The sequence below is a fragment of the Staurois parvus genome, unplaced genomic scaffold, assembly GCF_062004578.1.
Source record: "Staurois parvus isolate SC_StPar_1 unplaced genomic scaffold, SC_StPar_1.0 ptg000249l, whole genome shotgun sequence".
NCBI lineage: Eukaryota > Metazoa > Chordata > Amphibia > Anura > Ranidae > Staurois > Staurois parvus.
The window spans coordinates 8,865,029-8,891,685 of NW_028318045.1; the positions used below are offsets into that span (position 1 = coordinate 8,865,029).

Below are 26,657 nucleotides of genomic sequence, written 5' to 3' on the forward strand. Positions count from 1 at the left end.
AGTCATGATAATTCAATTAGACTTTTCTCCTAAATGGTAAGGAATTTAAAAATTGTATTAACTGTTTAGTGTTTTGTGTAGAGGGATGTACTAATGGGTGATTTCTTTTTTTACCTATCCCGGAGTTTTTCTTTAAAGCCCCTTTCAGATGGGGTGGACTCTATCTTGATCAGCAAGGGATATGCTCACAGATACCTTGCTGATCGGAGCAGAGCGGGCGGATGACATACCTGTGTCTGCTCAGTTTCTGCAGAATGGACATGGACAGAGCCCGCTCTGCTTTATAGGCAGTTGGTGAGTAAACTGACTCCACTGTCTGTTTTACACTCGACTGCCCTCTGATCTGCTTTGCCTAATAGGAAGAGGACTAAGCCCCTTCCACTTTCTTTTAGTGGATCAGACCCGGAGGTAGGTGAATGTAAATGGACTGTTTACTCCCACCTGTCCAGAGAGATGAATGGATTATCCAATCAGGTCTGCCTGAAAAATAGACAGGCAGACCCAGGGGCGGACTGACAACTCATGGGGCCCCCGGGCAATAGGGGATCATGGGGCCCCTGTGTCCTTGCCCAAACTCAAAAAAGCCTATGAAAAAGGTACCAGGGGCATCTCATGGGGCCCCCTACTGACCCCGAGCCCTCGGGCAGGGCCTGAGTTTCCAAAGGGTCAGTCCGCCCCTGGGCAGACCTGATCAGATTTGCCGTGTGAAAGGCACCTAACAGAATTTTCATGATTCTGTCATCTCGGTATAGCAAATAGGTACTGATGGGGAGATACATAAACATCCTTCTGGACAAATATGTCAATGAGTACAGTGATCTTAATGACAGCTAATAAATACCTGGAAGTTTTACACTGACATATCTGGGTATTTATTAGATGCATTATCTGGGTATTCATTCAAATTACAGGTTTTTATTACATGCTAAATAAAATCTTACACTGATACATTACTTAGCAATTATTTAGCCCTGGTTCAAGTCAGTGCGACTTGTCATGTGACTTGAGAGCTCAAAGTCGTATGACAAGTCGCACCCCATTAGCAACAATGGAAGCATTCAGATCAGTTACAGCGTCTTTGAAAAAGGATCCTGCACTACTTTTGTGCAATTTCATCGCAACTTGCATTGACATCTGTTAAATGAGGACAGAGTATCAGTACGCCGCAATGAAGTCGCACTGAATAGTCATCTTTGAAGCTGCACAAAGTAGCGCGATTTCAAAGCCGCACTGGTTTGAACCAAGGCTTAATATGAAAAATATATATCTGATGCTTATTTCACAATATAATCCCACCCATGCATAATTTTTCAGAAATGTTTCTCTTGATCTTTGAAACACTTCCCCACTCATGTTTACTGGAAATTTGGGTCATTTGGGATTCTGCCTTTTTTCATTTCCTAACTAAAAAAATATAGGTGGCGCCAGAACGATAATAATAATGTTAATACTGTCAATCTCTATATCAATAAAACCAGTTACAAAATCTGCCCTATATAAAGGTGCATACAGATACAAAAATACACAGACTGCACCAGTCAAAAGATACAAAATTAAAGAAATAAAGGTGTCCATAACAAAAATATATCTAAATCATATTGATCCCAAAACATATCATACCAAAATTAAATCAATCATTAAAAGTCCCAAAAGAATAATTTAGTAGTGAAGATGAAGAAAATTCAACGAAATCCATCAAGTGTATCCACCACCAAATAAACTGAATAAACTCACCAGAGCAATATGCTGATTATGTTATAAAACAGCATAAGCGCTTTTCTGCTCTGGGAGCAATGATCTGTAGACAGTTGAAACAAAGCTTTGGCTTGGAAAAAACGATCTTCTCTAATCCTGGAGCAATACTCTGCAAGAGACTCTGTGACTCTGTAGATCCACTTCATTCATATCCCATCCTATTCAGAGGGTGTTGGAATGGCCACTCGGAATATACAAAAACAGAAGCTCATGGTGCAGTACCTCTTAAAATCGTTGCTTTATTAAAACTGAACATACTTACAAAAAACGGTGTCCAGCCGACACCAGCGCAGCCAGCATAATCAGATGCCAATAGACAGACCCAGCCACATTGCACGTGTGCTGTAACGATCACTGAGAACATGCTGACATCACACCACTCAAGCCCCACCCTACGCGTTTCGTCATTCGACGTCCTCAGGGAGCAGAATGTTTTTTGTAAGTGTGTTCAGTTGTGTGTAAGTGTGTCTTACTCTTTAGGAACTTCATACAGAGACTGGAGAGGAAGAGAATGTAAACCAAAGGGCCTACAGCATGTGACGCAGCATAAACACTGCAGACCATGCTGCATTTGAAGGGCCACTGTGCACTATTTCCAGCCTATGCCTAGGTGGCACGCAGGGACAGTTGAAGAACCAACCTTAGTCCAGGAATATCAAAAGCAATCTTCATATAAAAATGAGCCCTTTTCTGTAGCAAAGGTTGCCCACGTTGGGTAAAATGGAGGGCGAACACTGTGCATGACAGTCATAATAAGGACTGCTATGATTACCTTCTCATGTGACCACTAGTGTATGTTAGTGTTTTTGAGCAGATTAAACTTTCATATTTTATGTGTGAATGTACATAAATGAATGCATTAAGTTTAAATTATAGTATAGTAATAGATGCCTAAATGTAACCTCAGCACCATTCTTCTTACAGTGGCCATAAAACATTATAACTCAGCATAATAGTGGTTACGGTTATTTATGATATTCCTGCAGTGGCAGAACCTGAGATCATTATTATTGTAGTATCTTCACATCTTCCGGGAAAGAGGCTATCATATGTCACTGTACTGCTTTTATGTCAATAACATTAACAATAAGCTCCACAGGGCTGACATTGAGTACAAACAAGCACAAAAACTATTCAACTATTCTTGTACCTAGCTTTGCTCTTGGGCAGGGCTGTATTTTGAAGATCAGGAGTGCATTAATCTATGACTAGATTTTAGAGGTGGTGCCACCCTTTATAGGGGTTTCTACTTAAAAAACAAACAAACCTATGATTGGGTAAGTTATGGCACCCTTCCCACTATCTGTTTGTAAGAAATTAAATATTATATTGGGTATGATTGCTAGCACTATTTCTAAATGTTTAGAAAAGCAAACAGTTACAATTCCTGTTTATAGTTGTTCAAATTTCTGAGGGTTGTCTTTTGTCTGGCTGTTAGGGGGTGTTATTTCTGGGAGGGATTTCATATTCATGGGTGGGGTTTTATAGCAAGTGATGCTGGCTTTTTTGTCTCTTCATTTCATAAAGAAATGTCAGCATTCATGTTAAAGGGCAGGAACATAGCAGGCATCCCAAGAAAGCCTAAAAATGTTTATTATTCAAGTTGTCTTAATATATATCTAATTTTGACATTTGTCTTCTTAAACACAAATTATTGAAGGTGACTGAGTTGCAGTAGTCTTGACGTTTACTCCAATTAATATTTTAATTCCACTGCAGTCTGCGTGTGTGTATTATTATGTTGCATTATACATTATTTTCATATTAATATTTTATCAGTGTGCTGTGCACCATGGATAATTTCTCAGATTGTCTGGTGCACTTAGCCACTATATCCTCCCTAATGAAGTTTATTTGGGGTTCATGCACACTAGGGGCAGAATCTCTGGCAGAAAAAAGGAACCTAAAAAATGCTCATAGTGGTTCGTATTGTATACAAGAGTTAATGAGAGTTTATGGGCATTTGCTTTTAAAGGCATTTTCTTTCCAAAACATTCCCCTCTGCTCATTTTTCAGTGTACACTTGAAAATGACAAAGGTTCCTAAATGCCACATTTTTGGGTGTTAAGCGTTTTTTTTCTGCCGGAAAGATCCTCTAAAAACGTAATTCTTAAGGTTTTTTTTCCTCTGAAAATACACCTGTAAACTCCCTAATGTAGATGCATTACACACACAGCTGCTTCTAAAGACTGAAGAAAAAAAATGCAAAATGCCTGTATGAGCAGCATTTTTGTATGCCCAGTGTACATAGATCCTTAAGAACTGCAATCAGTAGTTTCATAAGGATAACTAGTTAGGTTATTGTGAAAAATGTAGAAAGATCCAAAAACCACTTCACTAAAATACTGTAAAGTTGTGTACTTAGATTCTTAGTGTGGTTTGGTTGGTGAAAGCTGATTTGTAATTGGTTACCCTGGAGTCCACTGAAAAACTTATTTTGGGACTCTGTTACTAAATATTGTAAGTGCAGACTTGCATGCAATACCTAATCAGTCTCATGCTTTCCCATCATGCGGAGATGTCACAGACACAAACATTTGGCCTAACATTTGCTAAAGAAAGAGGGAGAAGAAAGAGAAAAAGATTACCTCTGACAGTATTAGTGAATAGGATGGGTTTTCCCATTCTCTGATCAGTTCTTCCTCTTCAGGTTATTTGGCTAAGGCCATACCCCCATAGCTGATGAGATCATTGTCAAGTCTAGCCAAATCAGGTAACTGTCATCTCATGGCTATAGTTAGCTTTAAAGGGAACCAGACATGAGTAACTACATTGTTGTGAAGCTCAATTGCCAGCATAGTTTGAATTACCTGTCTTTGTCTCAAAAAACAGCTAGTTGTTTTTCTTATTGACAGAGCAATTGGAGGATTTCGCCCTGTATGTTCATACAGGGCGACCTTGTGTACCCTTGTGTCAGTTTTGTAAGCAGTGGGCTTAGCAAATAGTAGTCTTGGGTGAGGCTAACCACACTTCTGCTGACTGACAACCCAGTTCAGCTGTCACCTAAGAGACCAGATATTTCAGCAAATTAAAGACCAGGATTTAGTGGAGAATTAACATTTCCACAGCTGCCTAATTCCTACTAAGGCAATATGGAGCAGTGAACGCATTGTTCAATTGGTTGTCACCAATCTAATAGCTATTGACATTACCACCCACATCACAGGGAACTCAGAGCTGGCAACGCCGTGCTGAATCTTTCAAAATGCATTTCCATTTGAGGTGTCTACATCATGTTGCGTTAGGTGTGCACATACAGTATATATGTTTGCTGAACAAAGATGTTGTATCCATCATTTGCATATTACATGTAAGTAACCCGGGTCTGTTGCTTACTCCACCTATGTCATTGCACCCCATATTGACACTCTATGTATTTTAAAGTATGCTAAAAGCAGGTATGTGGCACTATGCCTAGCAGAGTATGGATTGACCAGAGAGGTATCATTGACACAGGTATTGCATTTATGACCTTATGTATGACCTTATGTACCAGCCAACTTGTTGTATCGCTGTGCATTGTACAGGTTTGCTTTAAATTGATGTTGATGGACAGGGCGTTTGAATCTAGCAAGTTAGGCTTTATAAGAGCCTGATTGTAAACAAAACATCTGCAACTGGATATCTTGTTAAAACAACAGTTAAATATATAGAATGCTGTATGTTAAAGCTCAGTTTGGCTTAGGTCCAGTCACGTGATGTCTTCCTCCCTTTAGCAGTGAACAGTTCCTGAATGCTGCACACAGTATAGTGCCTTTCTATGCAGCATTCTCCTGTGAGCCCAGACAGCTTGATAACAAACAGATCCTTTATGCCCTGGGCTCTCAGGAAGTGAGTTGAATGATGTTTGATACCAGCCATTCAAATCTGAAGAGGACCAGCATTAGATCATTGGGAGTCTACGTGGAGTTGCTTTTTTATTTTTAAAAGTCAAGTGGATTTATTTTATTTTTCTTGGATACTATAGTTGGGCTTTAAAGGAGTTCTGTATACCAGGGTGTACCAATTAATGCAGTTAAAAGCAATTTAGATCAGATTAGGAAAACATTTTTGGTTGCCAAGGTGCATACACCCACAATAACAGATAACATTTGTTAAAAAGGTAGCGACAGCTGTAATTTTAGTGGTTCTTGGGACCTGTCCTGCATTGTCTTTAAATCCTCCATTTTCATTAGTCTGTAAACATTTTTTTCTTGAAACTAATGCAGATCTTGGCTTTGCAACCTTCTCCATCACGCACTTGACAAAAACCCAAAACCTGTTTCCTGACTTTCCTTTTCACGTGACTGTCCACTAAGTTAGCCAGAAGGCAGAAAAACAATCAAAGCATGAAGAAAGAACTGAGGTTTGTCAGTAGCATCATGGAGCAGTTTTCAAAAGTTAGGCTGGGTGGTGACCTCCAGATATCTCTGTTGATGAGTTCCATTGAACAAATACAGTAGCTATAACACTGAATTTTAGTTTCTTAGGTAAGGGTGGACAGTTGACTGAACTGCTCCTTTTTTATGCTGTTTTCTCATATACAGAGATCCTTGAAAGATTTATAGAAATATCTTGCATGGTATTTGTGTGTTTCCTAATCTAACTAATGTTATGTTCCTCTACAGGTTGAAAGGGAAAAAGCAATTCTGTTAACCAACCTACAAGAGTCTCAGACTCAGCTGGAACATACAAAAGGAGCCTTAACAGAGCAGCACGAACGGGTCCATAGACTTACAGAAAACATGAATTCCATGAGGAGGCTCCACAGCGCCAAAGAGCTGGACTCTGATAAAGCTAAAGTGTCTGGAGAGGAGACTCATGACTATGAGGTTGACATTAATGGCCTGGAGATCCTGGAATGCAAATATAAAGTTGCCGTTACAGAGGTGATAGACCTCAAAGCAGAACTTAAAGCCTTAAAGGAAAAATACAATAAGCATGCAGAGAGCTACACAGAAGAGAAGACAAAGCTGGATTTGAGGATCCAGATCTACGACGAACGGGTTATGGGTCTGGAGAAGGCCCGTAGGGAGAGTAGTGACAAACTGATTCTGTTGGAGAGGGAGCTACAGATAATGACTGCTATAGCAAATGAAACCCATAACACCCTTAATACAGCTCAGGATGAGTTAGTGACTTTTAGTGAAGAATTAGCCCAACTCTACCATCATGTATGTCTATGTAACAATGAAACACCAAACAGAGTTATGTTGGACTACTACAGGCAAAGTAAGGGTACCCGTAGTGGAAGCTTGAAGGGTCCAGATGACCCCAGAGGACTTCTATCCCCAAGGCTGGCCAGGCGGGGTATGGCTTCTCCAGTGGAGGCAAGAAGCCCTTGTGAATCAGTCCCAAAAGATAGTATAGATTCCAGTAGGGAGCCCACTCCTCAAAAGTCTGCTACTGTTTCCCCTGTCATCACTGCCCCCCCATCCTCCCCTGTATCTGAATCTAGTGATATTCGTAAGGAGCCAATGAACATCTACAACCTCAATGCCATAATCAGGGATCAAATTAAACATTTGCAAAAGGCCGTGGACAAGTCCTTACAGTTGTCACGCCAGCGGGCTGCAGCTAGGGAATTGGCGCCAATGATTGATAAAGACAAGGAAGCCTTAATGGAGGAGATCCTCAAACTAAAGTCTTTGCTTAGCACCAAACGGGAACAAATAGCAACTCTTAGAGCTGTGTTAAAGGCAAACAAACAGGTAACTTCTATAGTACACACTTGGTTTATTAACTGTCAAAATTCACCTGTAAATTTCAGCCATCAGTTGGTTGTTAGGCTGCAGCTCAGTTCTCTGTTGTGCTTGCCTGAGCTCATTAATTGTTTTTAAAGTGATACTAGAACTGCAGTGCTGAATAACAACCAGCAGAAGGTGAAGGTTCAAGGCTGATGTTTTCATCATTAAAATACTGAATGTCAATTATTTGACAGTAAGTTTCACAATGTTCCATATTGCTTGACTTAATAAAAACACCTTCATATTTCAGTGATCAGCCAGTTTCTCCTACCTCTACTTTAGAAAAGTGGTTGGAGGAGCTATGGTGAGAAAGAGAACCTTTTGTCTTTATGGCAGCCATTCTCTTGCTCTCTTCATCATGTATGTTGTTTACCACAGTATAACATTGATGGTGTCAAGGATAAAGGTACTGAGTCCAGGAGTTCCAAACAAACATGGCAGTTGTGTTACCTTCTTGGTGATTTGTAAAAAAAACTTTCCCTTGTGTATCCAGGCTTAAAGTACACTTCCTCCCCCCTTGCTACTGTATGTCCATACTCCTCCTCTAATGGATGTAGCTTTCTACGCTGTCTGCAGCTCAGCCAGTAAAAATCTAGTGCCAAACTGCCCACACCTGAGTATTGCCATCCCAAAGAATTGGATGGGAAATTGCTTCTGCCAATTCAAATCTATGGAATGATTGTGTTTTCCTTTGTAGCACAGAGAAAAGTAAGAGAGATCAAAACTGGCTGTAATGGTTTCTATTTAGGAATTTTTGAAACTTGACAAGAAACAACAAGAAAGAATAATCAGATATTTTATGATTCGGTGGGCCAAAAGGAATGAGAACATCCTCCACTGCTGAAATGGAGACTTGTACATGGCTTCTATATTAAGAAGGCCAAACAGATGTTTTGCACAGATCCATTGGAGGGATTTGGGTTTATTTTTGTCCCACCACCATAACTTCTCTGGTTATGCTTTCACATTGCTAACCAAGTTCCCCAAGCCAATAAGCCTGAAACAGCTGAATGCAGTTTGGAATAGTGATTCTACAGTATCAGACTATCTCTGATACAATCAACTGTTCTGGATATGTAGTTTGGCCCAGGTACATAAAGGAATAACTATCATTGTATGAATACTGTGTGAAATTAAATGGTCCCACAGCATATCTACATATGTAAAGTGCATTTCTGCATGTTGTGGGTACACTTGCATTACCGCAGCGCAATGGAATGAACGGACCCATATTTTAAGGATTTATGATGGAAATAAGACATGTAGATACCTTATGTTTTAGAATGAAATCTGACAAAAATTAAAAGGATTCCTACAATGTCCAGCTGGTCCTTTTTAGTAGTTATTAATTGAGAGAAAGTAGTATTATATTAGGACCTTGGCCACATTATAAGTCGTATTACTTTCAGGGGAGACAGCCTACCTTACTAAGAAGTTATATAAACTATGACATTCCTAGCTGTGTGGGAAGCATACTCTGAACAGAGCCCTTGCTATCACTCAGAAAGTTTCCTTCGTTAGTGGGATCAGGCTGTTGCTTGATGCCAATGTTGCAATCACCAGATAACTAATCTGTTATGATGGCTAATAGGTACTGTTAATTTTTTTAATTCAGCTAATGAGCTGAATGAAAAGAAATCTTAACACATTCCTCCATGCACATAAATGAGGTGGATGGATTTTTAGCCCTTCATTTTAGAAGTTAAAAATTGCTTTGCTTGTATGCATGTCTTTCAATTGTGGATTTTTGGAAGACCAGTATTATTCCCCTTCCTCTCTATGTTGGGGGTACAGCTGTTCAGATGATCCCTTGCTTTAAATATTTGGGGGTGCACATCTCTAAAAACCTCACCTGGAGTGTCAATACAGCCAGCATAGTAAAGAAGGCCTACCAATTACTTTACTTTCTGAGAAGATGGAAGTGTGCTGATTTTGGTTCTTTAGTCCTCATCTTCTTTTATAGGTATGTGGTAGTAATCATCCTCGCTTTTTGTATTACCATTTGGTACAGCGATTGCTCTGCTGCCGATAAACAGGCACTGTAGCGGATGATAAAGACTGCTCAGAGAATTATCAGCAGCAATCTGTCCACCATCATATTTACAATAGCAAGTGTAAGAAGATGTCCCTCAATATTATAAGGCAGCCTTTTTCACCCAGGGTGCCTTCTGGGTTCTTCAGGGGTGCCTTGACAAAATGTATAACCATATATACCCATAGCTATAGGTTTTCATTGTGCAACATTACAACCTGGGTGTGGGCCAGCTGCCAGCACTCTAACAACTGCTGACACCATCAGTTGATAAGAAGGATGTCTGTCACCTGCACAGCATCCATGTTTGACCCCTCACACCTCTCTGTCAGCACTGGGGTCATGTTAGCATCATGGTGGAGAGAAAAGGAGTGAGCACAAATACTGGAATATAGTCAGTACCAGGGGCGGACTGACCATTTGGAAACTCGGGCACTGCCCAAGGGCCCGGGGTCAGTAGAGGGCCCCATGAGATGCCCCTGGTACCTTTTTCATAGGCTTTTTTGAGTTTGAGCAAGGACACAGGGGCCCCATGATCCCCTATTGCCCGGGGGCCCCATGAGATGTCAGTCCGCCCCTGGTCAGTACCAATGTACAAAAGTGTATTTGCTTTGCAAGAATAAATCATCTCTAATGTTGGGTGTCCTATGTGTGTGGATGCCGCTGCAATATGTAAAACTATTAGGGGTGCCTAAAAATTGTGCATTATTTTAAAGGGTTGGAAAAAGGTACTCTTCCTGTCTATGAACTGTCTGTTCCCCCGCCCTTCAGCATTAGGACTAGAACCAACAAACTGAGGAACAGCCTTTTCGCTGATGTAGGATTGGCCAATTCTGCTTCAACCTGAATTACTGCTGTTATTATTAGTATTATTACTTTTCTGGGTACCGATGCAATTTGAGATTGATAATACTGTACCTTATGGTAGTTGTTATTGCAATCTTATTAAATATCTTGCTATTTTTTATGTGCAGTTGTTGAACAAATTGGTATTACTTATACTATTTGTATTTATCTTCCCGCTTTTAGCTGTATACTTGTGTTTAACTGTTTACTTTTTTTACTTAATTTATTCATTTGTCTTTCTTGATTTCATTATTGCGCACCAGAACCTGAGTACCTTATTTCCATTTATGTATAGCATGTCTTTAGAATGACAGTAAAAACGTCCTTATTCTTTTCTAACCTTTTGTCATTGTCTACAGCAGGGGTCTCCAAACTTTGTAAACAAAGGGAAAGTTTACTGTCCCTCAGATTTTGCGGGGGCCAGACTAAGACCAATGGAAGTAAAAAATGTCTTGATGTCAGTGGAAGGAATAGTACCCCCATCATTGGTGTTAGAGGGAGGAATACTGCCCCATCGGTGGTGTATGTGGAAGGAATTATGCCCCATTGTTGGTGTCAGTAGGAGGAATAGTGCCCTATCATTGGCGTAATTGGGAGGAATAGTGCCCTGTCATTGATTTTAGTGGGATAATTAGTGCCCCATTATTGGTGTCAGTGGTATGAATAGTGCCCCATCATTGGTGTAATTGAGAGGAATAGTGCTCCATTGTTGATGTAATTGAGAGGAATTGTGCCGAATCTTTGATGTCATTGGATGGAATTATGCCCCATTGTTGATGTCAGTGGGAGGAATTGTACCCCATTGTTGGTGTAATTGGGGAGAATTGTGCCCCATATTGATGTAATTGGGAGAAATTGTGCCCCACTGTTGGTGTCATTGGGAGGAACTATTCCCCATTGTTGGTGTCAGTGGATGAAATAGTGCTCTAAGGGCTGGATAAATACAGCTAAAGGGCCACAGTTTGGAGACCACTGGTCTACAGTATATGTGTACTGCCCATCATACTAAGGTACTAAATACAATTATTTTAACAAGAGGGATGAGGGGGCCTTGCTTGTTAGAGATTACAATTATTTATTTGATAAAGCAATAATATTTTCCAGGAGTTCATACTTACTTTAGGGTGACTGTGTTAATAAAAGACAATAATCACTCTATAGTAACCTAGAACAATGCTGGCAGAGAGCCCAGGTATAGACATAGCCTGTGCCAGCTGGCTGTTTACTATCTTTTAAAAAATGTCTTCTCATACCTACTGTGTACACATTTACTTTTGGCATTATGATATCCAGTTGGCTTAGTAAAGTAATGCATAAGGTGCAGTAACCATTCAGCTGTCATTTTTCACTGGTCTACCCCAGGCTAGTTACAGAAGTTTGTCTTTGGTGGCACCTTTGAAGGCGGTGAGATGACAAAGCATCGTTTTTCGAGAAGGCAAGCAGTTAACTCTTGCTTGAAGCTAAACTCCTGGCAGATATAAAGGACACACGTTAATAAGGCTCTGTATTAATTAAAGCAGAACTACACTGTTTCTGAACACCACAAACCAAAATTGCTGTTTAATTCATCCATCCATGTCTCCATGCGTTATTTTGCTGAGAAATCACTTAGAAAAACACCCCCTAGAATTTCTGGCTGTGTCCATCTTGAGTAAGGGTAGATGATTCATGTAGCAATTACTTTCTGGAATCCATTTGTCCTTACTTCAGGCATATAGGCAGGAGGGTGTGCTTAGCTGAGAAAAACCCTCTTGAAGACTCCTGGTATGTATAACATCATTTGCTTAGAGAAACTAGGAAGTGATTAAAGCAATGTAAATAATCGTTTAAAACAAGTAAATATATACTTTCCCATCTATTAGCTAATGTGAGCAGCATAAGGATTTAAAATAGTCAATGTTGATTAAGAGAGTGAAGTTCCACTTTAGGGCTCCGTTCACATATGGCCATTTTGAATTGATTTTAGCAGAGTGTTTTGAAATTGCGAGCAGAATTGTAGCGATTTTGCCCACTATTTCAAAACACTCTGCTAAAATTGCAGAATGTAAATTTCAGATTGCATTCATTTTAATGGCACCTAAAAATGTGCAGCGTTTGTCACGTGATAAACCGCACTGTAATTGCGGCAAACCTGAATCACACAAAGCATGTCGCCCAAAAGAAGCCCCTGGTCCTTTTTGGGTGACAAGCTTTGTGCAATGAGGTTTGCCGCGATTGCTGCACAATTTATTGTGTGAAAATCACAGCAGAACCTCACCGCATTTTTAGGTGCCATTAAAATGAGTGGAAATGGAAATTCGCATTGTGCGATTTGTTATTTTAGCACAACATTTTGACATCATGGGCAGAAAATTCTAATTTTTTCATATAAAAATGTATGGACTCCAGCATTGACTTTTTGAGTATCAAGAGTTTGGGGCAGATAGGAGCCCAACTGGGAGACCATCATGATAACAGCCAGGAGGTTGAGCTCAGCTCATTTGCTTGGTGAGCTTACATGAAAATGCACTTTAAACCCCAACATGATATGTTTTCTGAAAGCAGAGGACCCAAATAGTAAAATGATGTTAGTTGTCATGTTTTTTTTTTGTTGCACAATTTTAGCGCAACTGTTTTATATTTTAGTAAAAAAAAATAAAAAACATTAAATTAATTATAGTGCACACAAACAAAATAAAATCTCCATAATTTTATAAAATATAAATGATGAGACTGAGGCAAGTAATTTAGATACCACAAGATGTCAAGACTTAAAATTGTGTGCAACAAAACTACAATAGAAATGTTCCTTAGACCAGGGCTCAACAAATCCCAGGCACCAAGTCACCATGAGCAAATGAATACTGAAACTCCTGCGCTGGACTATGAGCTCCACAATGTCAGTAACCCCACGTGGAGTGCTTTTTGGGAATGCAAGCCTTGCTGCCCTCAAGGGACCATGGAAATCCAAAGAAGCTGTGTGCAAAGAAACAAACAAAGGGTGCATGGGCCTAGTGCATTACCTTCTAAAAATTAGATTTATTGAATAAAAAGTAGTATACTCACAAAAGAATAAAATCAAAGGCTCATCACAAAAAAGACAGCATGGTTCTCCAAATGACTGGTGCGTTTCGAGGCAGAACCTCTTCCTCAGAGCCAAGTTGGCCCATTGACGTCAATGCAAAATCGCGTTCCATTGACTTCACTGCAAAACTGTCAGTAGCAATCCTTTATGAACACTTATCTCCACATGCCACTCTACTCTATCACTTGCAAGTCTGGAACGCACTACTACAAACTCACACAAGCTCCTTTTTGTAATGGCACTCAAAACACAATGCTTGTGGATCGCATCTTTATGAACCACCTCAATAGGAACACATAATATGTAGCCTGTAATGTGAATCTGTGAGTTTGAAACCGCATCCAGAATCGTAAATGTGTGAACCAGGGCATCTTTATTCACAACTGGGTGTTTTGGGATCGCAGAATCGCTGTGATCACTAAATGTAGGTTCAGGTGCCATTATTTTCAATGACACCTAAAACGTGGTGTGGTTTTGCTGTGATTGTGGCGTGGAAAATTGCAACATGTGAAGCTTGTAGCCCAAAAGTTGCCTTGCCCCAGATGCTGACAACCCACACTACCCTAGAAAAAAAACTGGCTCCTGCATTTTTTAATTAGCTCATAGATTCAGAGCAAATTTATCAAGCCCTTCTTTAGACAGCCCTATAAAAGCCTTCACAGGTCCTCAGTTTAGAGTTATCCATGTATGATTACCCTAATATTATTGTTCTCTCTCCAGTGTATGCAGCAATACCTAATATGCATTGTTTAACCACTTGCCCTCCTGAGGATTCACCCCCCTTCCTGACCAGGCCTTTTTTTGCTATTCGGCGCTGCACTATTTCAGCTGGTAATTGTGCGGTCATGCAATGCTGTACATAAAAAAAAATTTTTTTTACTTTTGGCTATAAAAAAATATATAGTAAACTCAAAGTTAGTCAGAAATTTAGGCCAAAATGTATTCTTCTACATGTCTTTGGTAAAAAAAATCCCAATAAGTGTATATTGATTGCTTTGTGTGAAAGTTATAGCATCTACAAACTAAGGTATAGATACTTTAATTTACGCCATTGATGCTATACAGGGCTACTCTAGTTTAACTGACAATTGCATGGTCATGCAATGCTGATCATAAATTAAATTTATGTCCTTTTTTCACACAAACAGAGCTTTCTTTTGGTGGTATTTGATCACCTGTGCACTTTTTATTTTTCGCGCTATAAACAAAAAAGACCGACTCTTTTGAAAAAAACAAAAACAATATTTTCTCATTTCTGTCATAAAAAATATCCAAAAAACTAAAATTTAATAATAAATTTAGGACAAAATGTATTCTGCTACAAGTTTTTGGTAAAAAAAAATCCCAATAAGTGTATATTGATTGCTTTGTGTGAAAGTTATAGCATCTACAAATGGTATAGACAATGGAATTTACACAGCTTTTTCTTTCTGGATGCCCATCACATTTCTTGAGGTGCTAAAATACCAGGATAGTACAAACACCCCCAAATGACCCCTTTTCATAAAGTAGACACCCTATGCTATCTGCTGAGAGGCATATTGAGTTCATGGAAGATTTATTTTTTTTTCCACAAGTTTTTGGACAATTACAAAAACATTTTTTATTTTTTTACACAAAGTTGTCACTTAAATTATATATTGCTCACACAAGCCATGGGTATATGTGGAATTACACCCCGAAATACATTCTACTGCTTCTAACGAGTATGGGGATACCACATGTTTGTGACTTTTTGGGAGCCTAGCCACATACAGGAGCCTGAAATCCAATGACCACTTTGAAAGCCGGAAAGTGCGTAACTTCCTCATTTCACTTCCTCACTACCTATCCCAGTTTTGGAGGCCAGGGTAGCACCAACCCCCCCCCCCCCAAATAACCCCCATGGAATTTAAAAAGAGGCATGGTGAGTATTTTGCAGATCTCATTTTTTCTCACAAGGTTTTGAAATATATAAAAAAAAAAAAGAAAAAATATGTTTTTGTTTTCTTTCTTCATTTTCTACAGATTTGTGGCCACAAATGAGATCTGCAAAATACTCACCATGCTTCTTATCAAATTCCTTGGGTGTCTACTTTCCAAAAGTAGACATCCTGGAATTTCAGGGCCTCCAAAACTGTGATAGGTAGTCAGGAAGTGTAATGAGGAAATAAAACCCTTTAAAAGCCTGAAGGTGCTTATTGGATTTTGGGGTCCTGTAGTTGGCTAGACTGCCAAAATGTCTCTCATATGTGGTACCTCCATACTTGGGAGAAGTAGCAGAATATATTTTGGGGAGTAATTACACATATACCCATGGCATGTGTGAGCAATAAATCATTTAAGTGACAATTTTGTGTGAAAAAAAAATGTTTTTTTTCATCATTTTCCAAAAACTTAAGGTAAAAAAATAAATTCTTCTATTGACTCAACATGCCTCTCAGCAAATAGTTTGGGGTGTCTACTTTCCAAAAAGGGGTAATTTTGGGGGGTGGGGGCATTTTATGCCCAGCATTAGAAGTTTATGCCACACATCACTCACTCTTCTAACCACCTGAAGACCAAGTCTTTTCTGACACTTTTTGTTCACATGAAAAAAATCAGTATTTTTTGCTAGGAAATAATTTTGAATCCTCAAACATTATATATTTTTTTAAAGCAGACACTCTAGTGAATAAAATGGTGGGTGCTGCAATTTGTTATGTCACATAGTACTCGCGCAGCGATTTTTCAAATTTTTTTACTTTTAATGCACAAAAATACAATATAAAAATATAAAAACCTTTACAAGCTACCATTTTAGATTTACAGAGGAGGTGTAGTGCTAGAATTACTGCCCTTGATCTGATGTTTGCGGCAATACCTCACATACATGGTGCAACCGCTGTTAACATACTGGCACGGGGTCACTGCTTGGGGGGGGGCAAGGGTGCTTCTTTTAAGTTATTTTGATTTTTTTTATTATTTTTTACAGTCTCTTTCATTTTTTATCACTTTTAATGATATCACAGGGAACGCAAATATCCCCTATAACTTCAATGGGCTTTGTCATATATTCTTTTTTGAGAAATCTGGGGTCTATCAGACTCTAGATATCTCCTCTGCGTTTACATTATATAATCTCACCAAGATCAGTGTGATCAGATGCTTTCCCAGTTTACAAATGGCGCTGTTTATATCCTGCGAAACTGAAGTTATGAAATGCTTGTAGCTTCCGTTTTCTTAGACTATAGAGATGATTGGCACCATTCCAGTCTCCAATCAGCTCTATGGTCAGCTGGCAAAAAAACCGGCTGCATTCTCAGGGTTCCCTGATGGCACGGGACTGCCCGAGAAGGCTGTGGATGGCAGCGGGGGAGGGGGGCATCTTCTCCCACTGTTGTAAAAGCAATCCTGCAGCTAATTAGCCACTAGGATTGCTTTTACATGAAAGCCGATCGCCGGATGAAAAAAACGATACCAGCTGCAGACATCATCCTGGTATAACCACTCAAAGTCTAGTGAAATACCAGTATATCACTGGTCTTTGTTGGGTGTATATGCTATGTACTTTTTTTTATGCAGCCTGTGGGCTGAATGAGAAAAATAGAAGAAATATCTGCCAGAAAAAGTGTGTGGTATGCCCACCATTAGCATATACCGCCCTGCATCCACCTACTTCTAATGGTGGGCACACATGAAATATGCCAAAACATATTATAAAATAAAATGTATATATATATATATATATATGTATATATGTTGTAGTGGCCATCAACCCACTGGCCACCCCAGGCCCCCATGCTTCAGCATATATGCTCTTTCTTTAACTGAGGATGAAAAATCTCAACCAACAGCACTGCACACACTTACTTATGTATATTCTGAGAGCAAGACCCTGTTGCTGTCAGAATAAACAAGTTGGTGCTGCAGCTGAATTACATTCCTGCAAAGGAAATAGCAATGGTTAACAATAAAACAGTAACTCAATAAAACAACTTTTTTATTGAAATATCTCTGGCATAAAAAGTGTGTGGTATGCCCACCATTAGAATATACCCCCCCGCATCCATCCGCTTCTAATGGTGGGCACACATGAAATGTGGCAAAATATATTATAAAATATATATATGCCGAAGCTTAGGGGCCATCCACCCACTGGCCACCCCAGGCCCCCATGCTTCGGCATATATGCTTTTTTTTTAAATGCAGATGAAAAATCTCATCCAACGGCACTGCCCACACTGATTTATGTATATTCTGAGAGCAAGTTCCTGTTGCTGTCAGAATAAACAGGTTGGTGCTGCAGCTGAATGGTATTCCTGCAAAGAAAACAGTAATGGTTAACAACAAAACATTAAAATTATAACAGTAGACCGGTAACAACAACAACAAAAACTATAACTATTTTTGTTTTTTTTCATTTTTAATTTTTGGGGGAATTTGTACTTTTTATTTTTTATGCTTTTTTTTTACTTTTTTTTTTTAAACTTTAACTTTTTTAAAACAGATTGTAGGGTCTCCCAAAATGTGATAGCCAGTTTTGTGGAGCCATTCAAATTCAAGGTCACCCTGAGGACGACTGAGTGTGTTGTAATTGAAATGCATAAAACGCGTTATACTCTCATATCTATGCCTGGCCATGGCAGCAGAGAACACGGGCATATGATGAATCGGATCTGTGGACCAATACAAGCGCAATACATTTTTTTAGTAATGCCCGTGTTGAAGGTTAGGCCCAAAAAAACTTTAAATTCAGACTGATGTACTGATGGGCAACCTGTCGCTATCTGGAAGGGGCGCTAACTGATACTAACGTTATCTAATGTCGCCGGCGACACTAATACAGTGATCAGCAAAAAATCTGTACACTGTACTAATGACACTGATGACAGGGCAGTGAAGGGGTTAACTGGGGGACGGCGATCAAGGGGTTAAATGTGTCCTAAAGTGTTCTAACTGTGAAAAATGTGCCGCTTTTACTCACTGTGTCTTGATTCTTCTCTCTCTGGGACGGAATGTGCCCAGAGAGAGAAGATGTCATCACTTCCTGTACTTTTGTAACTGTAAACACAGGTACAGGAAAATCCCTGATAGGATAGGATCTGTCACGGTTCACCCGCACACCAACGCCCACAGCAACTAGCTAACTGAGGCGCGCACGTGCGCCATGACTCGGGGTAAGAGGGAATAAGGGGGACTTAATCTGAATATATATACGTATATAAGACCGGCCATGATATACTTTCACAGCCCGCATTACCTCTTGGCCACCACTGGAGGGAGACTCCACTCCAATCCAGCCGGTCGACCACACACTGGCAGATACAATCTTACATACAATCTGGTGCACTAATTAGGGTTGAGGAGCAGCCTAGCAATCACACACCCTTCTAGGATTCCTCCAGCTATCCTCCAATCCAGAACCCTGGTGTCAATCACTCTTCCACTCTTCACACACCCCCACACCAGACACACCACAAAAGGTAGCTTGCCACCACCCAACAGTTTATCCGCAGAACGGTCTGCTGGGACACCACACACACACACAGATCTCCGTCTGGCAGACCTGGCACCCTTACAATCTGCATGCAATCTGTCAACACACAGTGCAATTGCATACAGATTGGCAATGAACTTACCGAGCATATAAAGACACTAAAGTACAATATAATCTAATCACTCCGGAGATATGAGCCTGCTTAAGTACCCAGAAGTCACTTATTAATTTTAGGATTTAATATCCCAAAGTGGGCAGTGCATAAAATATGTACAAAGTATAAAAAGTTACAGAAAATACAAAAAATACAAGAAGACACACAATTAGCTATTGGCTATAAAATAAAAGGGCAATAAAACAGAAATAAAACTTTTACCAAGATTTATCCTGCGACTGGAGCAAGTCCGCAATCCGTCAGTCAAATAGAACGGGCTCCATACAAATCACAACGTCCATACCTCAAGTCCTCAATTTATGGGAATATGGACATAGGCTGGACATGAGTCCTTGGCCAATCAACCCTGGGGGGTGTTCCTGTACCAGCCCACAGGACGTTCTGAGTGCTGAAATGCCCAAAGTCGATTGGACCAGGAACGGTTTGAATCACCAAGTCAGGGATTGAATTTCCGACACCAGCGCATCAGTACGATCGCGACAATACCAATCACTGTTCAGCTGTCGCAATCCGGCACCACATAACCATTTCCTGTATTTTTCTGGCATTCTACATAGGTCACAAATACGGTTTTAACATGCAGATGTAGCCCACAGAGTGGCCAATCGGAAGGAAGTATTTTCATATCTCTGCAACTAATATTTTAGCTTTTATGAGAGATGAAATCTATTCCTTTGATCTGTGTATATACTTTAAAGCTCCCCAGACAGATCGGAGCCCCCTTGGTCTCCTGCAGCCGAAACATCTGCGTTCCTCTTTTAAACTTCAGGAAGGTGGCAAAGTCTGATTATATATATATAGACAAATCTTATTGGCGCTTAGGTGTCACTTCCAGCCTGGAAGCTGCTCTGTCTTTTCAGATGCTAATGGGTGAGCACATGTCTCTGAATACCTATGACTGAATATTTCTTTAATGACAAGGAATGAAACTAAATTTACAATTACATATTGCTACAGATTACATCTCAGTCCAATCACTTGAATCCCACATCTACATTACAATAGGGATCGATCATCTGACTTAGGCCGACCATCATCCCCCTTGGGGATCAAAACACAGCACCTGTGCGTCAGTGGGGGTGCGAGTGTGCACCCCCTCATCCAGAGAAAACCACGAGGGCACAAATAACATATATACGTGATTTTGTGCACCCGTGTCACCCTATAGCAGTAGTTCTGCTACAGAGCAGCGCGGAAGCGGTTAATCATTGTTTAAAAACACATGAGCGCTATACTTGTGCACACTGTCAAATCAAAGGGGAAATAAGACCTGTAAGACCTGTAGAGAAAAATCATGTCTCATGCTATGCTGGACAGGGCAGAGCTGTGTAAATCTAAGAATAGAAGCACAAATCATTTAGCAGGTAAAAGAACATTTCAAGGATCCCTGTGAATCCAAATAGCTTATTACCTTTGATTAACAGCACTCTCAAACTGCTCTTAGTGGAAAGCTGCAGTGGCTGCTTATTGCTATCATGCTGTCAGCCATCATGTTGCTGAAAAGAAAAAACAGCTACAAATGTTTCTGAAAATGTTTCTCAGAAATAGTGTTGGCTTAGGTCAGAAGGACATGCTCAAGGAAAGTTGCCATATAGCCTGTAGCTCCTCTATCTTCATAGTTCCTGAAACAGGCTGTTTAAAACTTTGGAGCAATGCATCATGGGAGGCATATTTCTTTGATTAATTTAAGGAATAGGCAAGCTTTATTTTTATGATGCTGGATTTAAATCTTAACATGTGAGGAAGATGTTATGGACATTCACAGCACTGCTTTAAGTATTATACCAGATGGGCGTTAGCCTTTAACATATTTCAGCAGCAGTGGGCGACAGAGAGTGGGGGGAGGGGGGCGTTTGAGTGAGGCCTCGCTGTGCAGTGTGTGTATAGGACTCACACAGCCCAGCTCCAGAGCAGGGCCAACTTAAAACTTCTTTTCTAGTATAAGTGTGGTATTAAATTCAAAGTTATCTACGCCCATTTTAAGCATAGGATAAATGTCTGGAGAAACCTCCCTCTCTCGTTGATCGGGGGCGAAATATTATTCTTATTATACAGGATTTATATAGCGCCAACAGTTTACTCAGCACTGTACATTATAACATTATAATGGGAGACAGTACACGAGACAGTACAGTAACAATACGAATCAATACACGAGGGGTTTGAGGGCCCTGCTCCTTGGAGCTTACAATCTAGGAGGGAGGGGATAGTGGTACAGGAGGAAATAGCTGTGGGGGATGGAGTGGTAGGAAGAGTGGAGGAGTTCAGTAATTAGCTGAGGGCGGGGTAGGCTTCCCTGAAGAGATAGGTTTTCAGAGTGCGCCTAAAGGTGAGGAAAGTAGGTGATAGTCTGATGGATGGGGGTAGGGAGTTCCAGAGGATGGGGGAAGCCCTGGAGAAGTCCTGGAGACAGGCATGGGAGGAGGAGACCAGGGAACTAGAGAGTAGGAGGTCTTGTTAGGAGCGGAGAGTACGTTTTGGGTGGTATTTGGATACCAGATCGGTGATGTAGTTTGGGGCAGTATTATGAACAGCATTATACGTCAATGTTAGTATTTTGAATTTTATCCGTTGGGCAATCGGAAACCAGTGGAGGGATTGGCAGAGAGGGGTGGCAGATACGGAGCGGTTAGTAAGGTGGATGAGTCTGGCCGCAGCATTCAAGATAGACTGAAGCGAGGATAGCCTGCGGTGAGGTAAGCCGATGAGGAGGGAGTTACAGTAGTCGAGGCGTGATATAATAAGGGAGTGAATGAGTTGCTTAGTGGTTTCCGGGGTTAGGACGTATTTTGGAGATGTTGCAGAGCTGAAGTCTACATGAGTTTATCAGTGAATGGACCTGGGGCTGGAAGGACAGATTGGAGGCTAGGATGACACCTAGTACTCTGGCTTGAGGGGAGGGACTGATGGTGGTGTTGTTGGTCTTGATGGAGAAGTCAAGAAGTCAGGGGGGGGGGCGGCAGGCTGGGGGGAAAACTAGGAGCTCAGTTTTGTAAAGATTTAGTTTGAGGAAGTGGAGTGACATCTAGTCCGATATGTCGCTCAGTAGGCTTGTGATACGGGCGGAGACTGAAGGGGTGAGGTGAGGGGTAGAGAGATAGATTTGTGTGTCGTCGGCATAGAGATCAAGATTTCTACCCCTCTTCCAATACACATTAAGGAACTTCCCAATGTGGTTGCCTAAGTCTATATTTAAATCCCTCCATAGGCTGGCATCTGATTTCCTCTGGCAGGGTGGAGCCCTCCAACTTTGTCTTGCAGTATTGCAACAGCCCTGAAAGGAGGGAGGCCAGGCAGTTCCAAACTTTTATAAAGATTTTCTGGCTAGACAATTCGTTTTTGCACGTAGGTGGCTGACTAGCCCTCTGTACAATACTGCAGTTGCCTTAGAGGTGGCTGTAGTGGGCTCCTATGAGGTTTTGGCTTTTCTGGTGCATAGGGGCCCTCGCTCTCCCCATACTCTCCCCATACTCAAACTATTTCCATGAGATCTGTCATTAAGGCCTGGAAGGTGACACATGGGAAGGAGTTTGGCACACCGTACCCTTTTACGCCTCATGTTTCCTTATGTAAAAACCAAGACCTCCTCCATTTTTACGTGTATGCTGTTCCTGTTGCATGGACGAAGTATGGGATTAAGAAATTGGGTGATATCACTTAGAATAGTACTTAAAGCTCCTGTGCTGAGCTTAAATCCTTGTACCTGCTCCAAAATTCTCATTTTTCCACTATCTCCAGTTGTGGTATGCCTACCAGTCTCAATTTTGGTCTGCCTAGGCCTCCATCTGCCCCTTAGACTTGGAGTCAATGTTAAGGGATGATGATTTAGCTAAGCCCCTGTTTCTTGAAACTACCAAATTGTTTAGCATTTGTAAATCCTGGTGGGTTTCTATTGGCTAAGATTTATGGTGATTGCTCTTCCTCCTGTTGGCGTTGCTCCGCTATTGGAGCTGATCTTATACACATCTTCTGGGATTGCCTGGCTACTCAGGTGTATTGGGAAGAGGTCCTTAGGTGCATCCAATAGGTTATGACAATACCGCTTAGTCCTTCTGGTAGGATGTGCCTCCTCAGTTTTGTGGATGGCTTGGCCCCTACCAAGTCTATTCATACCTTGCTCACTGAGAAAACGTATTATCCTTTCGTGGAAGAAGGCCACAGCTCCCACCTTAACAGCCTGGAAAGTGTTGGTTAATAGGGCCCTCCCCTGCTACAAGGCTATCTACACCAATAGGGGTGTGCCCCGGAGGTTTGACAAACTGTGGGGGGATGGTTTGAGTCTCCACTTACTGTGTCTGATTTACAGTGTCTGTAGTGTGTCTCCTTTCTTGAATTGCTTATTTGTTTGAATCATGCCAAGTGTTACCGTACCCTCCTTTGGATTCTCCTAATGAATCTGTCTTTTTTCCCCTCCTGGTTTTGTGGGAATTATAGTGTGGGAGTTGAGAATGCATTTTTTGTTGTTACCCTTTACATGTAAAGAGGTACATTATCCTAGACTCTTCTACGAAAATAGAGTGTGCTGTAGTGGTCACAGGTATAGTTGGTCCTTTATACCAGTTTTCTATCTTTACTGTTTGTTGACTGCCTACTTAGGTACTGCTATTTTACATGTGCAGTCAAGTTTGTTTGTGGTTGTACTTTTATTTTGTATTTTGTACTTTATTTGTAAAAATCAATAAATATAATTTTCAAAGAAGTTTACAACATTTTGGCAATATGATTAATGTTTTTTTTTGTGCCCAAAGTTAAAGTGTCCCTGTACCCACACTAAGGACATATAATCCCTTTCAAGCTGTATAATGCATATTATATTAGTATTATACAGTATTTATATAGCGCCAAAAGGTTTGCTCAGCGCTGTACATCATAGTGGGGGACAGTACATGAGACAATACAGTAACAAAACAAAACACGAGGGGTTCAAGGGCCCTGCTCTTTCGAGCTTACAATCTAGGATGCGTTCATGTTACTTTACGGTCCTTTGCTGAGAACTCTCTCACTGTGCTCTAACAGCACACAGACCAGGTTGTCACCCACAGCTCCCAGTACCTGTTTGCAATCGGAAGCAAGCAGAAGGGGTCCAGATCATGTGACCATTTTGAAAATCAATTACAGCAATCACATCATCGGAAACTGTCTCTGCCTCCCAGTGTTAACACCCACTTAAAGGGCTAAAGGCTTTAAAACAAGTCACCCCTGACCTAACTAGCTGATTGCACTATTAAATAATTCCTAATGATTCTAAAAGATCATAATAGAGACTCTGAAGTCAGGTTTCTGTCAGTTTTGAACATTTTAAAAACATCTAATGTGTATTTTACATTGGAGGGCTGACAGGCTGAAAAGAGCTGAGACTTTAGTGCCTCTGTTAGAAATACTGAAGATGAATTTTCCTACAATACCTATAGCTACAAAGGTGAATGAGGGCTACCAGCATCTTCACACCACCTTTTTCTGGGTCCTCAGCTATTTTGCTTGGCCATTGCAGGATGATGTAATTTCTGAGCATGCGCAGGAATTCAGCCATTCTGGCACATGAGCATGATGCTGGAATGTATACAGAGCTGCACATGCACAGTTGAGTGTACATTCTAAGGAAGACTGCAATAAATAGCCTGCCTGCACACATTTTTTGTTTTAAGAAATAAAATTTAGGTAGCCAATAAAGGATATCAATCAACCTCCAAACATTCAGCATTGTTTGCATCTAGAAAGTTAGAGTCCTCTGTTAGGATTCTGAAAACGGTTCTGATACATCTTTTTGCACATAATCTGGACATACACATATAGTTATGGATGAATTTCCCACTGTGGCTACTGTATTTTTACAGCCGAACCCACCAGCTGTCAAAACACCCAAACAGCACTAGTATCTTAGTGGATGCAATCGCTGCTTGGCCAACAAGTTTCTACATGGTTCCTTTAGTTTTTCAGTTAAGGAATGTTGGACAGTAGGTTCGCTCAGTCTATGACAAGCTTTACTGTAATTACAAAGAAGAGCAAATAAATCAAACCTTTATTAAAATGCAAGTATTTTGTTTTGACACACTTGAGTAGTAAAGACTTTTGAAGAGTTAAAGGGTTAGGCTGTATGCTGTAAATTGGTGCTTAGATGTTTTATTGGGTAATTGACTTGGAGATAAGAAGTCCAGGCATATTTCTCACCTCTGTGTGACTTCTTGAGAATGAGAGTCCTTTTAAAATGTCTATATACAGTACCTTTGATCAAATGTTTGAGATAATAAAGGCTTCATTGCCAGAGGTCAGACTATAGACTATTTAGACTATAGTCTAGAGTTTTAAATAGTTGTGTGAATTTTTGTATGAATTTACATTTGCTTTTTTGTGATTTTAAGTTTCCGATCTATATTGTAATTTTGAGATCGTTTTTTTTTTTTTGCCGTTTGCCGCTTTTCTGAAATGGAACGCTACAGGAGCATCTGTTTTATTGTAATAATTTTAAATTTATGTAGTTTAATTAATTGATGAATGGATTTGACTAGTCTTCCCAACTTTGAGTTCGTTAGAGAATTTTGTGTTGTTTATATTACACACCATTAGGTGTTTAGCTAAGAAAGGGTAAGCCCATGACAGTTTGAATTGTCTTTTCCATTCAAAGGATTAAAGCTTTGTGCTAAAGCAGAACACATTTATGAAAATTATTCAATAATTGTCCATGTTCTAGTTGACCAGTTGCTAAATAGAGGTATATTCCACATTCCTTTTTCTGTTTCCTAGAGCAGAAGACTGCTTGGGTAATTCTTCTGTCTTAGAATATGCAGGCAAAAAACTTAATAATTGGTTGTAATCCTAACCAGAGCTTCAAACTGACTGGAAATATTGCCTTTAAAACAGTGGCCTTGTTTTCTGGATAGCATCTGTAGACTTATTGATCTTACTTGTTCCTTAAAGTTGCTTGCTAAGGACATGCCATATTTCTGAAATAATGATGGGACCTTTTCTGTGCTTCCTTTTAGACTGCAGAAGTTGCTCTTGCAAATTTGAAAAATAAGTATGAAAATGAAAAGACCATGGTGACAGAAACAATGACAAAGCTGAGGAACGAGCTGAAGGCCCTGAAGGAGGATGCAGCCACATTCTCTTCACTCAGAGCCATGTTTGCCACCAGGTAAGAGAGTACTGGCAAAGCAGCTAATGAAAAGGGCATCTGGAAACCACAGGCAGAGCAGTCATCCATACTGTACTTTGGCCAACCTGCTCCCAGTAGATTGGCTCTGTGATTTTAAGTACATTTCCATTTTTTCAGTCAAATTTGAGAAAACCGCACTATGTGTTTGTTACGTGTTTCCGTTCACACAGCATAACTAAAAAAAATTTGAAATATATTTCTTAACTTTTAGATAAAAGTAGGAGAAAGCTACATGACAGATTGCAAGCATTTCTGGACAATCTCAAAGTGTCCCTGATCCCACACAGACTGGGGTCACACTGACTTATCCCTCATTTATATACATATAAAAGTAGGTGAAAAGCTAAGCAGCAATTTTTAAATATGTTTTAAGCTATGTGAATAACGTCCTGATTGGAAGTGAGGGAAATCTCCCCAATGGAGATATGGACTGCAAATAAAAAACAAA

General features: G+C 40.3%; 1 protein-coding gene across 7 annotated transcripts in view; it reads left to right on the top strand.

Moving 5' to 3' along the window:
• Positions 1 to 26,657, top strand: part of BICD1 (BICD cargo adaptor 1) — a 274,101-nt gene that overhangs the window by 201,831 nt on the left and 45,613 nt on the right. For all 7 annotated transcript variants that reach the window (XM_089680737.1, XM_089680738.1, XM_089680735.1 and 4 more), the window contains exons 5-6: positions 6,363 to 7,445; positions 26,037 to 26,188. In XM_089680737.1, the coding sequence (XP_089536863.1) occupies positions 6,363 to 7,445; positions 26,037 to 26,188 (1,235 nt within the window). The remainder of the gene's footprint in view (positions 1 to 6,362; positions 7,446 to 26,036; positions 26,189 to 26,657) is intronic.